This window comes from Globicephala melas, chromosome X (genome assembly GCF_963455315.2).
Source record: "Globicephala melas chromosome X, mGloMel1.2, whole genome shotgun sequence".
NCBI lineage: Eukaryota > Metazoa > Chordata > Mammalia > Artiodactyla > Delphinidae > Globicephala > Globicephala melas.
Window position 1 is genome coordinate 72,547,716 of NC_083335.1, and position 13,997 is coordinate 72,561,712.

Sequence of the window (13,997 nt, forward strand, 5' to 3'; positions counted from 1 at the left end):
AAGCATCTGGCATGTAGTAGAGATGTAATAAATGATAGCTTCCAAATGCTGTGACACTTCTTGTCTCATTAATCAGCTAGAGTTGGGAGATGGGCTTGAAGATCCTCAGCATATCTAACTTTGGATCTAGCTAGAACTTGCTTCTTCTCTGGAGTTTGTTTTGTATCGAATGGTGAAAGGTAGTCATTGATATTTAATTTACAAAAGACAAATTAGTCAGAGGAACATTTAAACACACATTTACTACAATTAATGTGCTGACATTCACATAGTTCACAAGTGATTACAATGCTAGTCTGGAATGACTGAATGCATTTTGATTACATTAAGGTTTTGCATTCTCCCTTTGCATGCAGGTTTTATACTGGAAAGCTTTTCAAGGGACAGCCTGGTGAAGTCGAAAGGGCACTGGATAGAAAGTTGGAAATTTGGAGCCTTAGGCCTGGCTCTACCACTAACTCTCCTGATACCTTACACAAAACTTTCCCCTCTTTGGGCCTCAGTTTCCCCATCTGTACACTGTCTAACTGATATCTCAAATCTGGTTATCTCTCAGAAATTTATCTGTGGCATTTATTTCTGTATTCCATATCTTTTCTTTCCCATTTCTAACCCCACTATTTGGATTTCAGATGACCCCTTTCTGTAAAAAGGAGGGAAATGCTTCACTTGAGTGTGATCTGTAATTGGCATATGCCAGGGGGTGGGGAGGGGAAGGATACCTGGTGAGGGGACAGCTCTTCCTAGATAGGCTTCTACTGTCTCTGGGACAAAAGGGAGAAGGTGTCCATACCATAGGTAGGCTGTTGGGCCCTTTGCTTCAGACAGCAGTATCATTCTGGGCAGCATCTGTAGAGAGGAGAGTATCAGCCAATGTGGATTTTATAGTCCAACTGGGTACCAGAGACTCCCTTGGCCTCTACCCAGATGCCTTCCCAGAGCCCTGGTTCTATATCCCACCTCTCTCAAACAAATGACACTGTTCCCTGCCTTCAACACTGGGGGCTTTGTCCATTTGCATTGGAGGGCGTTGCTGTGGAGGGTGAAGAAGGCATAATTTAGAGCCTAGAGCAGAAAAATACTTGAACAAAGGGGTTTGTTAACTTTGAAAAGCCACAGGGCCGGATAGTTCTTTGTTAGTGTTGGTTTGGTTTGCGTACTGTGGGTGTGGTTCTGAGGGAAGCCCAGTTGGTAGGGAGCCCTGGCCAGATTGATGTGCTAGTTCTGAAAGCTACTGCTTCCCCAAAAAAGCCCTTGAGAGACTTGAATCTTTCATACTGGTTGGGGAGAGGAAAGGGAGGAAACCCGGAAATTCATGATTTCCCACCAGGAAGATAAGTGTTGTTTTGAGAAATATGATTTAGTGAGCACCTACTATGGACTAACCTTGTTTGAATCCTTGTAGTGACCCTGCCTATGAGAGGTGAAAAAACACACTCTAGGTTATGTAGTTAGTAAATTGTGATACAGAGTTTCAAATATAGCTCTGACTGTAAAACTATACTTTTCCCTACTGTGCTACTCTGTTTGGGGTGAACGAGCCTGTTTAGCTTGGAGAAGACTCAAGAGAAGATGTATTCTCTGTCTTGAGATCACTGAGGGGCTGTTGTAGGAAGGAGGGGGCAGTCATGTTCTGTGAGGTCAGAAGGAGCAGAGCTGGGATCCCATAGGTGAAAGCTACAGGAAAAAAAAAATTTCAACTCTGGCACAGAATTGAGCATCTGGCACTCTCGGGACCAAGGCCGGTCTGGATGGAAATCCTCAGAGATGCGTGTTCACAGGCCACTGGGGCATTTGATCTCTTCCCTTCTTCCCTCTCTCTAAGTTGATGAGGCATAAGGAGGGAAGTCCATTCTGTCTGACCTTTGAGATCCATCATTCAGGGAGATCAGGGGCCTAGGAGGAAGGAGCTGGACTCCTTGGGAGGAATTGACAGAAGCTCTGGGGCCATCCTGGAATCCAGCAGTTGTCTGGCTGATGACCAGAGAGGAAGCTGACTGGAGAGGAAGCACCCTCCTTGGCACCAGCGATAAATAACAGGCAACAATGGGAAGCCATAGCTTGAGGAGTTACAAGGCCTGGTGGGAAAGGGAAGTGGGGCCCATAGTTCTTCCCGTTTGCTTTTGTTCCTTCTTGTGAGTGTGTTCACAGCTAGGGAGGAGAGAGAACACATTTTGTTACAGCGATTTTGTTACTTAGCCCCATTTCTAAAGCGTGAGGTTCTTCTGAGGGCTCTTGATTACCTAGGTGCCACTAAGGGGCAGTGCTGCCATAATAAGTTCCACTTTAAGAACCCTCTGCCTGGCTCCTCCTCAGCCGTGGTCTCTAGCTCTAGCTCTATTCTAGCTCTACCTGCCCCCTCCACTTAAGGTTTTGAGCTCTAGAAGAGAGGTGAAATCTCAGAGCATCCATCCATTCATTCATCTGTTCATTGACTGATTCAGTATTGACTGAAGGTCTACTGTGTCTCTAGGAGAATCTCTAGACCTATCAAACACCATCTCTGTCCTTAAGGAACTTGGAGTTACTCACCTATGGAAACAGAGAAAAGTACATGCAACTCTCCTCTCACATTGAATGAAACAAACACCCTTGAGGCTCAGGTTGTATATAGAGGTGGTATATAGAGCATGGGATTTGGTGTCAGCCTTGGGTTCAAATTCTGTCCTGCTATTCAGCCGTGTGACCTTGGACGGCTTGTTTAGCCTCTTAGGACTTTACTTTCCTCAGTAAAATAGTAATCACACTAATCTTAGAGATTTTGTAGTCTTATTTAATCCTCGAGTAAGTAAAGTGCCTGGTGCATAGCAGGCATTCTAATGTTGCTTATTCTTGTTAAGGGCTAAATAAGTGGGTGGAATTTCCCCTGGGAGTTCAGATAAGGGAGCCATGAAATCAGGATGCTTTTCTGGCTTAGTGAAAGCCTTAGGATTTGTCGACTCTGCATTGAAGGCAGCAATCCCTTCTTCTCTTTTTTACCATTTTTGTTTTATAAAATAACTAATATCTATTATTATAATAATAGTATCCCCATCTTATAGATGATGAACTGAGGCTTGGAGAGGGGAAAATACCTGTTTAAGGTCAGATAGCTAGGAAGTAGTATAGTGGCTTGAACCAAAGCTTATAGCAAAGCATAGCAATTGCAATCTTTTGTCAGCTGTGTCCTCTGTGACCTCCTCTTTATTTGCCTGTTTCCATTCTAAGAACAAAGTTTGGTCCCTAAACTTAGAACCCTAGCTGAACGGGTTCTGTGTTACAGAGCAGGTGGCCACTTGGGCACAGGCAGTGTGGGGTAGCAGAAGCAGCGATGGTGGCAGCCCTCCTGGAATTTTCCAGTTGTGCACTGATTTGCTTTCAGGTGGGTGGCTGATGCAGCTGCTGCCCAGCCTGTAATGGGATCTCAGTGGGCCTCAGGTGTTTGGGCATTGGTGCAGTTTTGCACATAATTTCTCATGCAGTTTTCCTCTTGAGGCCCAAGCCTTGCTTCCCAATCCTGCTCTGGACTTCTGAAGTGACTGCTTATGTCACTAGTTTATTTACTCAGATAGATGCATAAGGGATATGAGGAGGGGGGCTTTGTTTTCCAGAATTGACCTAATCTCCTCTCCCCTCCCCAGACCTCAGATGTAAGTAGCCTTCACATGCAAAAGAGAGGCAAAAGGGAGTTCTTGCTTATATCCAGATGCTCCTGGTAATTAGTGAGGATTTTCTCAGAGGCAAATCTCTTTCCCTCACTGGACCCCAGTTTTCTAGTCTATGCTGCTTGGATCCTGCAATGCTCCAGTCTGTTTGGGGGGTTTCTATTGTGTGGCTGAATAGAATCCACAGCCAGTGTCTTACAAACTGAAGTCCTAGTCCCTCTAAGTGAATGTGGCAGGTTCCAGGAGGTACACAGAGCCGTGGGATGGATGTGATTTAGTATCTTGGCGCATCAGTTTTACTTGTAGATAATATCTATTTCATTATTAAAACATGGATATTTAAGGAGTAGAAAGTAAAATTTGCACAAATGATTAAGGTTAAACCTTCAGGCTTCAAAAAAATTGTGGCTTGCAGCCATCTTCTTGTATCTCACGCTGCCACCCCCACCCCACCCCACCCCCATCCCGGGGGTATATGCATTCATTATCTTCTGCTGCTTAAGGATTTCTTCCATGGCAGCTTTGAGAAATACTAGCTCAGGCCAGATGAGCTGGCTCTCTGGAATCAAAGGGAGCAAAGAAAGACATTTTTTCTCAGGGATGCAGCCATTTCTCAGAGTGGAATGGTAAGGACCCGTCACTGGAGCCACAGATGTTGTTCCTGGAACTGGGACCTAGATACTCTTTCCCACTAGAAAACGAGATTTCTGTTTCCTCTGGAGTAAGGTCTCAGCTGGAGGCAAAGCTGGAAGCAAGCTAAGCTTGGACTCATTTCCATATTTCAGGACTTTGAAATGGGGCCAAGAGTTGCCTGATCAAATGATTCCCAGCACCCTGTGGACCTTAATTGGAGTTTTCCTTATAGCCTGGGGTCCGGGGGTCATCTGTTTTATCCTTTGTTCTTTTTCAGTCTTGATTCTGACTTCAGACCATATTTCCTTCCCCCAACACCCTCACTTCCTCACTTTAGGACTTCAGTGGAGGCTAAGAGACATTGCTCATCTCTCCAAGCCCTACAGCCTAAGGAAGTGGAAAATTTATATGCATCTGATTTCTCTGTATTCATAAGGGAAGAGGCAGTGCTCAGAGAGATTAAAATGCCTTGCTGATCCTGAAATCTTTCTTTAGATATCGCTTTAGCTATTACTTTATCCTCAGAGATACTCTAGATCCTGGAACTGTTTTGGCTCCCATGATCCTCTTCTCATCACACCACTACCCATCCCACTAGTGAAACAGACAACATGGTGCAAGAAGAGGCTAAGGAACTTACTCCTGGGACCTGTGGGACTGGCTGTGTAGTCCGTGCCTTCCTCATTTCCTTTTAGTTCTGGGGTCTCTGAGCCTCTACAGCTGTGCCATTGGTACAGACAAAAACCAGTTGCTGCCCTACTAGTTCTGTTCCCAGTCTGCCCTGCCGTGACCTAGCATCCTGGCCCTAGTGGTCCATCTTCAACATCTTCAGTGGGTCCCTTTCTCTCTTGGGGCTGAATCGTTTCTTGGAACTTATTTCTTTCCACCAACTGTACCTTGGTACATTATTATTTTGCAGCCTTGTGAAAAACCATTAGAATTGTTAATTAGGCCCTATCTTAGATATAGGATAAGAGGTGCTTTAAAAAAATCTTTCCTGTCCACATCCTCTCCCTCTGTCCTCTGCAAAAAAGCCAAAATCACATTTCAACATGACTACTTTGTTGTCATCTAAAACCTGGTAATTCCTACTGCCTATTGACTTAGACTCAAGGACTCACCTTGCCATTGAATCCTGGAAGTCTTTTGATCTTTCCTCATACCCTGCACCTTCCTTCATTTATTTTTTCTAAGCATGTTCCTAGTTACCCAAGTTGGCAAGAGGTAGGTGGGAAATGGGGTTGTATTTCTTGGTCATTTACAAATAACCTAATTAGTAGAATGGTAGAACTTGAGAGCAGAAAGAGGTCATTTAAGCCACACCATTTGTAGTAGATGGGGAAGCTGGATAGATGAGGAAGCTGAGGCCCACAGAGGGAAATATGCTACCTTAAGATCATACAGCAAATTGGAGACAGAATTGAGACTTCCACTGAGGTTTTCTGATACCTGATTCAAGCTAGAAAGGGAGGGGTGATCACCATGCATACCCTGGTGAGCTCACGAAGGTTAATGACCTCGGGATATGGCTTCTCTCCAAAGCTGTTGTTGACTGAGTCTAGTGGGAAAGCCAGGAACTATATCTAGATGCAGAGGTAGTCAAAGTTCATTGTCTGGCTGGGATATCTGGGCCAAAAGAGAGAGAAGGGAGTTAGTCACTTGGGAACCCCAGGGCTTCTAAGATCCTTTGAGCCCTTGGCATTAGGAGATAGCATGCAAGAGAAAAGGGTATAGGTTTTGGAGTCATACAGTTAGGATTCTAGTCTAGGCTCTACAGTTTTAGACAGGTTGCCTCTCTAAGCCTTATTTTCCTCATTTAGAAAATGGAGATAATAACTATCTCATGGTTGTTCAGTGTTTGATACCTGGCACATAACAGGTACTTTAATAAACATGATCTACTTTTTCCTTGGGACCTCTGAAGCTCTAGATCGTAAGCTCTGGGAGTGACTATGGGGCCTGGCCTTGGATGTGTAGTGCAGACTTTGGATACAGTGCAGTGTGTGTGTGTGTGTGTGTGTGTGTGTGTGTGTGTGTGAGTGAGCGTGCGTGTGTGCGTTTTGAGGGGAGATACTGATTTATTCACAGGGAGGACATAAGCAACACTGGGTCCTTGTTACCTGTTTCTAAGTCCAGGTAAATTTCTTCACCTCAACCCCCCCCCCGGCACCCCCCCACAATAGAAGAAAATATAAAGAAGACTCTGATGCCAGTGTGACCTCATTAGGATGTGGCTCAGCTTTATTGCCTCTATCCTCAGTGGTGGGCATGCTGGGTTTGAGCCACCGGCCAGAACTATTTACATGCTAATGTCGGGGACTGGAAAACAGACCCCATCTGTCTTCTCCTGGCTGGCCTCCCTTTCCTGCCCACTGCTCAGCCAAGATGCCCAGAACACCATGGGGCCCCTCAGCTACCACATTGAGGTGCTCACCCTGTTTCCACCCTCATTCCCACTCTCAACCTGTGTGAGTGGTAAAGGGGAATCATGACTGAACTCTAATCAGGATTGGAAAGAAGCATCTCAGCCCCTAGGCACAGCACAGCTTTGGGGTGTATAGATACCACAGTCCCTGCTCTGTCTCCTCAAACATTCTTTATTTGGACATTGTAAATAGGACTCAGTCTGAAGGGTGTGGGCATTATTCCTAGTTGCTAAACATAAAGAAGTAATCCAGGAGAACAAGATTCAGGATTTAAACCAACAGTTTTTACCTTCAGCTTTTAATCCATCCTGGGTGTGTGAAGCTGCATGGCATAATTGAGGGGGCTGGTGGTGGTGGCAGAAAGCACTGGATTTGAATGGGTTTGGAGTCAAACAGACCTGACTCTGCTACTTACTAACTGAACCTTCACTTCTGAACCTTACTTTTATTATCTATAAAATTGGCCCAATTGTAATTATATCATAGGGCTATTGTGAACATTCAAGGAAATAATGGATATCAAGTTATTGGTGTGTGGTCGTGCTCGTAAGTAATCGATCCAGTCCCTACCTCAGCGAAAGTACTTTGTTCAGAGAGATGTTGACATCGTTTTTTAGCTCCTGCCCAAGTATATTTTCTTGCCAGACCCTGGGACCATGTGAGCTCCACATTTCTGTCCTCTGTGCCTGGCACAAGGTAGGCATTCAACTAGTGGTTGTTTTGTGTTTTTTCTTTCAGGTGGTGAAAACTATCGGCCTGAGGGAAGTTTGGTTTTTTGGTCTGCAGTACCAGGACACTAAGGGTTTCTCTACTTGGCTAAAACTCAATAAGAAGGTAATTGCTTATCCCATCGTCAGGTTTGGAATTCACTCCTCTGCCAGATCTTTCTCAGGGGTGTAAAATGTGTTCGCTGGCAAATGCAGGGCATCTAGGGCTCAGTTTTTCATGAGTGAAAAATTCTGATCGACCACTAGATCAGAATAAGGGCAGACCTCTTGCTGTCTCCACTTGGACTCCTAACAGCGAGAATGGCCAGTGTCCAAGGAGGATGGGACCCACTTATGGACCATAGCCATTAGTAGTTCTTCAGGACGGAATTGGTATCCTTTTTTCCTTTCCAAACTGAAGGGCTTTAGGAAATTTGTTAAACAGAGAGTCATAGACTATTAAACTGGAAAGAATCTTGAAAGTCTCATAATCTTTATCTTGTCCCTTTTCTTGCCTGTCAACTGTTGCCTGAGCCCCATACAGATGTGTCCTTTCTTGATTTTCTCTCTCAGTTGAACTCCAAGTGGGATGGTTTAAGTATATGTCCATTCAAACTCTCCACCTCCAAGCAGCATCTCTGCAGGAACATGGCAGTTCTCCATCTCATTATCCTCAAACTGGCTGACTTTGTCCTTGGAGGTCTCCATTACTGTCCTATGGCTTATTTTCCTGACAGTGTCTAGGGGATGGGTGCCCCACCTTCTGCTGGCAGAGTCTTCTTTTCACAAAGAGTGGAGACTTCTGCTGGAAAAATGTGGAGCCGCTAATAGCCAATTTCAGGCTTTAAAAGACAGTCTGATTTGTGCTTTTGCCTATAGTCAATTCCCAGACCTCAGTCATACATCCTAGTCTTTATTTTGCTGATTTATGGAGTTGGGGGGGCCTTAAGAGAGAAGTTTCTTAAGCCTACTTTCAGAACGTGGGGGCAGCTGGATATATTGTCAGATGATGATGGCTTAAGGGCTTATGACTATCAGTGGGTGTTAGGTTTTTTCAGGAAGAAATTCCCTACAGGAAGCAATTATGGATATGGGATTGGGTCCCCAATGAAAGTAATGTGTCTCTTTTCTGAATTATCAGGAGAATTGCCACCCAACTCTTTGGGATTATCCAAATTGATGACTTTTCAGTGTCTTCTCCCCACCCTACAGCCACTCCCCCATCCCTAAAGTCTATTTTTTGAGAGCCCATAACCCCTTGCTGCTCCCAGGTGACTGCCCAGGATGTGCGGAAGGAAAGCCCCCTGCTTTTCAAGTTCCGGGCTAAGTTCTACCCTGAGGATGTATCCGAGGAATTGATCCAGGACATCACACAGCGACTATTCTTCCTGCAAGTGAAGGAGGGCATTCTCAATGATGATATTTACTGCCCACCTGAGACTGCTGTGTTGCTGGCCTCCTATGCTGTCCAGTCCAAGTATGGTGACTTCAATAAGGAAGTCCACAAGTCTGGCTACTTGGCCGGGGACAAGTTGCTGCCACAGAGGTGAGGTGATGTACTGGCCATCTGCCCTGTTCAGAGTGGGCTGCAGCCCAAAGCTGACTGATCCCTATTATACAGAGGTTGCCAGATCTGTCCCTCTCCACTAGGGTCTGTCTGAAGACCGTGTTATGCTGCTCAGACAGACATATTTGCATATGGCACTATACCCTGTTGTTATTTCTCTGGTTCTCAAAATAAAAAGCTTTTTTTCCTCCTCTGTTTGCCTAATTACAGGACTTCATTCCCCTGGAAACAGGTGCTTATATAGAGAACCAGAGATGGATTAATTCTCCTTGCCCCAGTTCCATTTTCTCAATCCTTTTCACTGATTTAGACCTCTTATATCAGAGGTTCATAGGAGTGAGAAATACTTAAGCCAGGGATGTGGGGAGCTCAAACAGTCTTTTAATATTGATAACCAGTGTACAGAGATTTCTGCTTTTTTAAACTTCAAAATTGAACATTCTCAAACACTCATTCTTGTTTTAGCATCACAACAACATAGAAAATGAATAAGGCAGCACAATCCTTATTAGCTCAGGAAATAGATGTGCAGAGGTGCTCACTCTGACCTGCTCAATCTCCCACAGCTCATTTAAGGTGACCTAGAACCCTAGTCTCTTGATTTTTTTAACCCCACTGCATCCATTTGCTATTTTCATAGGCTTTTGGATTGGAAGGAAAAGTTCTGTTTCATTCTGGTAGCCTCAGTCCCAGTGGAGCTGTGGCAAATGTACAACTCACCTGAAGGTATTAGGGATAGTGGTTGTGCCCTGGGACTCTACCTAAGTCACTGCCATAATGTCTGAGATAGCATATTTAAAGCAAGCCTTGTTTATGATCTAGTAGATCTGGGAGGTTGAGCCCATTATCAATAGTTTCTCCCAGAGCCATTTGGGCTCAGTTCTTTGTTCTGTAGCCACAGGCTGTAATCTTATCCCTGAGCAATAGTCTCACAAATGCAAACTGTTGGTACCACAAAGATCTAGGAGAGCGCGTGCATGCCTCCATGAGGCCCGTTCCTACTCTTAGCCCCACAAGCCAGCACAGACTGTTGATATGTTATTGCTCTGCTTAGAGACCACAGCACATTATTGGATTTTCTGGTTAAAGGTACAAAGGAAGGTGTTCCTATTGTCTTTCTTGGTCACCCATTCTGTATCTCTCATACTCCTCAGGCAGTTCCCTATGTCTAATTAATACCTCCTGCTGTAATTTCAGTCTGCTTCTGGTGTAATGACCCCACATACTTTTTGCATCAACCCCTTGGGGAGCTAAGTAGACTTCCCTTTACCCCTGCTTTTGGACTTTGTGCTTTAAACTACTCACCATGCATTGTCTTTCCAGGGTCCTGGAACAGCACAAACTTAACAAGGACCAGTGGGAGGAACGTATCCAGGTGTGGCATGAGGAGCACCGGGGCATGCTCAGGTAAGCCGGCCCTAGCAACTGTGGGCTCTATTGCCCCTGCAGGGAGAATGAGAGTTGATTCTGGAGAGAGAAGAGGCAGAGGGCAAGGAACACTGGAGGACATTGGAGAGAGAGAAACAGGAAATTAGAAATGGAAGGCAAATCAGGGCCATCATAAAGCTGTACTTTTTGTGAATGATGGCAACTGATAGCCCAGACAATTTTGACCATAAAGAAATGGAGGGGATCTCAGGATCCCTAGGGAGCTTCTGCGCCACCAGGGTCTCCTCCCCAAGAATGAAATGAAGAAGGAGCTCTATAAACGTGGCATACCATTTGGGAATTGTCTAGTTGAAGAACAAATTTTACCATTTTGCCATCACCACCTCATCTGGGCTCTGCTAATAATGTGCCTGCGTACGAGGCTTCTGTGATAGCAAACATGCCAGAGGCCAGCAAGGGTCATCCCGCCTTTATTCCCCTTTGGGAACCTCAGACCTGAGGCTCCTGTGAGCATGTTTTGGCAAAAGTCATGTTGTGCTCTGTTCGCCATCATCTGTTCACCTTCCATCCTCTTTCCCACCCCTTATAGCAAGATTCTTGTCAGAATTGCAGAACAAGTAGGCTTTCTGTCTCCCCGGGTCTGATTCACAGGGTCCCCTATATTCCCCGCCCCCGCCCCACCCTGCTCTCTTGTTTAGGGAGGATGCTGTCCTGGAGTATCTGAAGATTGCCCAGGATCTGGAGATGTATGGTGTGAACTACTTCAGCATCAAGAACAAGAAAGGCTCAGAGCTGTGGCTGGGAGTAGATGCCCTGGGTCTCAACATCTATGAGCAGAATGACAGGTATAGTTCAGAGCTTACTTAGTTTTTTGGGCCACTTTGACACCTAGGATTTGACAGAGTAGGATTATACTTCCTGGGTCCCACCTATATCATTCTTCTTCTACCTAGTTTAGACCAGTCCAGATGATTGTACAACCTCCCTCAGGTCTCTAAATCTTGCATTGACTAGACTTGCACTGTCTGCTATGGTAGCTTTTGGCCACATATAGCTGTTGAGCACTTGAAATGTGGCTGCTCTGAATTGAGATGTGCTATAAGTGTAAACTCCATACTGGACTTTGAAGACTTGGTGTGAATAACAGAATACAAAATATCTCACTAATATTTTTAAAAATATTGATTTACATGTACAAATGATAGTATTTTACATATACTGGGTTAAATGAACTGCTGTTACAGTTAATTCCACCTATTTCTTTTTACTTATTTTCATGTGGCTGCTAGAAAATTTAAAATTACATGTGTGGTTCTCATTATATTTCTGTTGGACAACACTGGTCTAAAACCTACCTTGTCACGATTTGTAATTAATCTCCTTTGCATATGATGATTAAGTGCCTTTTGGCCTATAATCCCTCTTGCTACAGCCTTATCGCACTAGCTTATTTTTTTTCCTTGGATTGCTCTTTTTTTTTAAAAAAATATTTATTTATTTATTGCCATGTTGGCACTTAGTTGCAGCACATGGGCTCTTCGTTGCGGTGCATGGGCTTCTCTCTAGTTGTGGCGCGTGGGCTCCAGAGCACGTGGGCTCAGTAGTTGCGGCATGTGGGCTCAGTTGCCCCACAGCATGTGGGATCTTAGTTCCCCCACCAGGGATCGAACCTATGTCCCCTGCATTGGAAGGTGGGTTCTCAACTGGACCACCAGGGAAGTCCCTTCTTGGCTTGCTCTTGATGAGGATGGAGATCAGTATATTATTGTTTTGTGTAACTTCTGAGTCTTGGAACTTATTATTTACCTTCTCCCCAACTTTTACAACCTTGGTAGAATAGAAGAGTTCCAGTTAAGTAGGGCTGGGGATTCTTGTGAGAGATTGTTACAAGGTCCATGCCTCAACAAAAAATAAAATAAAACAAACCTCAGATATTGGGACAAGGGATATGTTGATTGTGGTATCAGGAGGTCCTTTGTGCACCCTCAATGCTGGCAACTGACCTGGTGGCATGTGATGACACTGGCTGAGCTGGCAATGAATCTACCTCCTTAAGGGAGAAGTTGGTGGTGGGGAGGGCAAGGCACCAACCCTCTAAGTCCTTCTTGTCTTGCCTTTATCCTAATGTTCTTGGCATCCATTTTTACAGACTGACTCCTAAGATAGGCTTCCCCTGGAGTGAAATCAGGAACATCTCTTTTAATGACAAGAAATTTGTCATCAAGCCCATTGACAAAAAAGCCCCGGTAAGTGACTCCTCCCACTGGCCGACACAGGTACTTGCCAAGGCCTGGATAATGCTAAAAGCAATTGTGTCATTCTATATTTCTCTCCCTTTTTTGGCTTTTTTGTGTATGTGGGTGGGAATAGGAGGCACAAAAGGCGATTGGCAATGAAAGGGGATGCTGATGCCAAGAAATGGTCAGGAGGCATCCTATAACTGGTGCCACACTGCTACCTGTGTCTCAGGAGAAGCATGGATTATGGAGAGCCACAGGCAGTCTAATTACTGCCTCTTAGCCACTGTCTTTTACTTCCCTGAGGCTCTGGGGTGGAAACAGAGAGTACATCTTATCTTTTAAAGCCTCTAGGCCCTAGAAAGTGGAAACTGTTCATGTACTCGATTTATCTTTAATTCTGGAGAAAGGACAGAGCCAGGAGAAGTCCAGATCCAAAGATGATTCTCCAGGTGTTCTTTCTGTTATAACTTTGCTGCTGTCCTCTCAAGACTTCTTTCCAGAGCAATCCAAAACCAAGAAAGTGCTTTCAGTCCAGTCATTCCTCTAACATGCTTGCCATTCCTGTCACCTACTCAGTTGCCTGTGGCTGACAAGACTGGAAAGCTGGTGCTTGGGAATAGGATAGAAAACTGAGAGGAGACTCTCCTCTTTTGATGTACCTCATGTCCAACAAGGGCCAATGGCCACGCTGAACCAGACCTTTCTCATGAGGCCTCAACCATTCCTCTCCAGCTCTGAGGTCTCTGAACTTGCCCTGCTAGGAACTTTATATATGTTGTCTCTTTAAACCCTCAACGACATTGTCAGGTAGGTAGTAGCATACCTGTTTTATAAGTGATGAAACTGAGTTTCAGAGGGATGGAGTGATTTGCCCAAGATCACATAGCTAAAAATGATAGAGCTGGGATTTACACCTAGGTTGTTTGACCTCTGGTTCTTGTGCTTCTTCTACTGCACCCCAAGCAATGCGAGATGGTAGCAGTTTGGGTTCAGTGGCAGAGGAGCTGGTGGTTAGTCCATCAGCTGGTGACCTTGGTCCAGTGGTATTTGTAGTAACAAACTCAAACTCACTGGATTTTCTTGTGTGTGTGTGTTTTTTTTTTTTGTTTTTCTTTGTTTTGTTTTGTTTTTTTAATACTGCTGCTGTGCTCAACTTTCATCAGAAAAAGGTAAGTAACAAAGTCAGCTGAGATCAAGGGCATATTTAAAAAACAACAACCAGGATAATCGATGTTCAGATTTATATATTCATGTATGTATTTACAAACTGCCTTATTCCAAACAGGATTGAAGGGACTGGGTCTAGGATATGCTTTTAGGAGATTATAGAACCAGTCCAGCCCACCCATACTACACTCACCACGGTATTATGCAGGGATTATTTGGCCTCT

At 44.7% G+C, this 13,997-nt stretch overlaps 1 protein-coding gene and 1 long non-coding RNA gene across 2 annotated transcripts in view; one reads left to right on the forward strand and one right to left on the reverse strand.

Moving 5' to 3' along the window:
• MSN (moesin) overlaps window positions 1-13,997 on the forward strand; it is a 67,901-nt gene that overhangs the window by 44,329 nt on the left and 9,575 nt on the right. Inside the window, exons 3-7 of the mRNA XM_030851495.3 lie at window positions 7,442-7,537; window positions 8,682-8,956; window positions 10,301-10,384; window positions 11,065-11,211; window positions 12,516-12,612. Of these exons, the coding sequence (XP_030707355.1) occupies window positions 7,442-7,537; window positions 8,682-8,956; window positions 10,301-10,384; window positions 11,065-11,211; window positions 12,516-12,612 (699 nt within the window). The remainder of the gene's footprint in view (window positions 1-7,441; window positions 7,538-8,681; window positions 8,957-10,300; window positions 10,385-11,064; window positions 11,212-12,515; window positions 12,613-13,997) is intronic.
• LOC115849872 (uncharacterized) overlaps window positions 261-13,997 on the reverse strand; it is a 57,329-nt gene continuing 43,592 nt past the window's right edge. The window contains exons 4-5 of the long non-coding RNA XR_009560691.1: window positions 10,283-10,476; window positions 261-2,151 (exon numbers count right to left, since the gene is read on the reverse strand). This is a non-coding gene — a long non-coding RNA (uncharacterized lncRNA). The remainder of the gene's footprint in view (window positions 2,152-10,282; window positions 10,477-13,997) is intronic.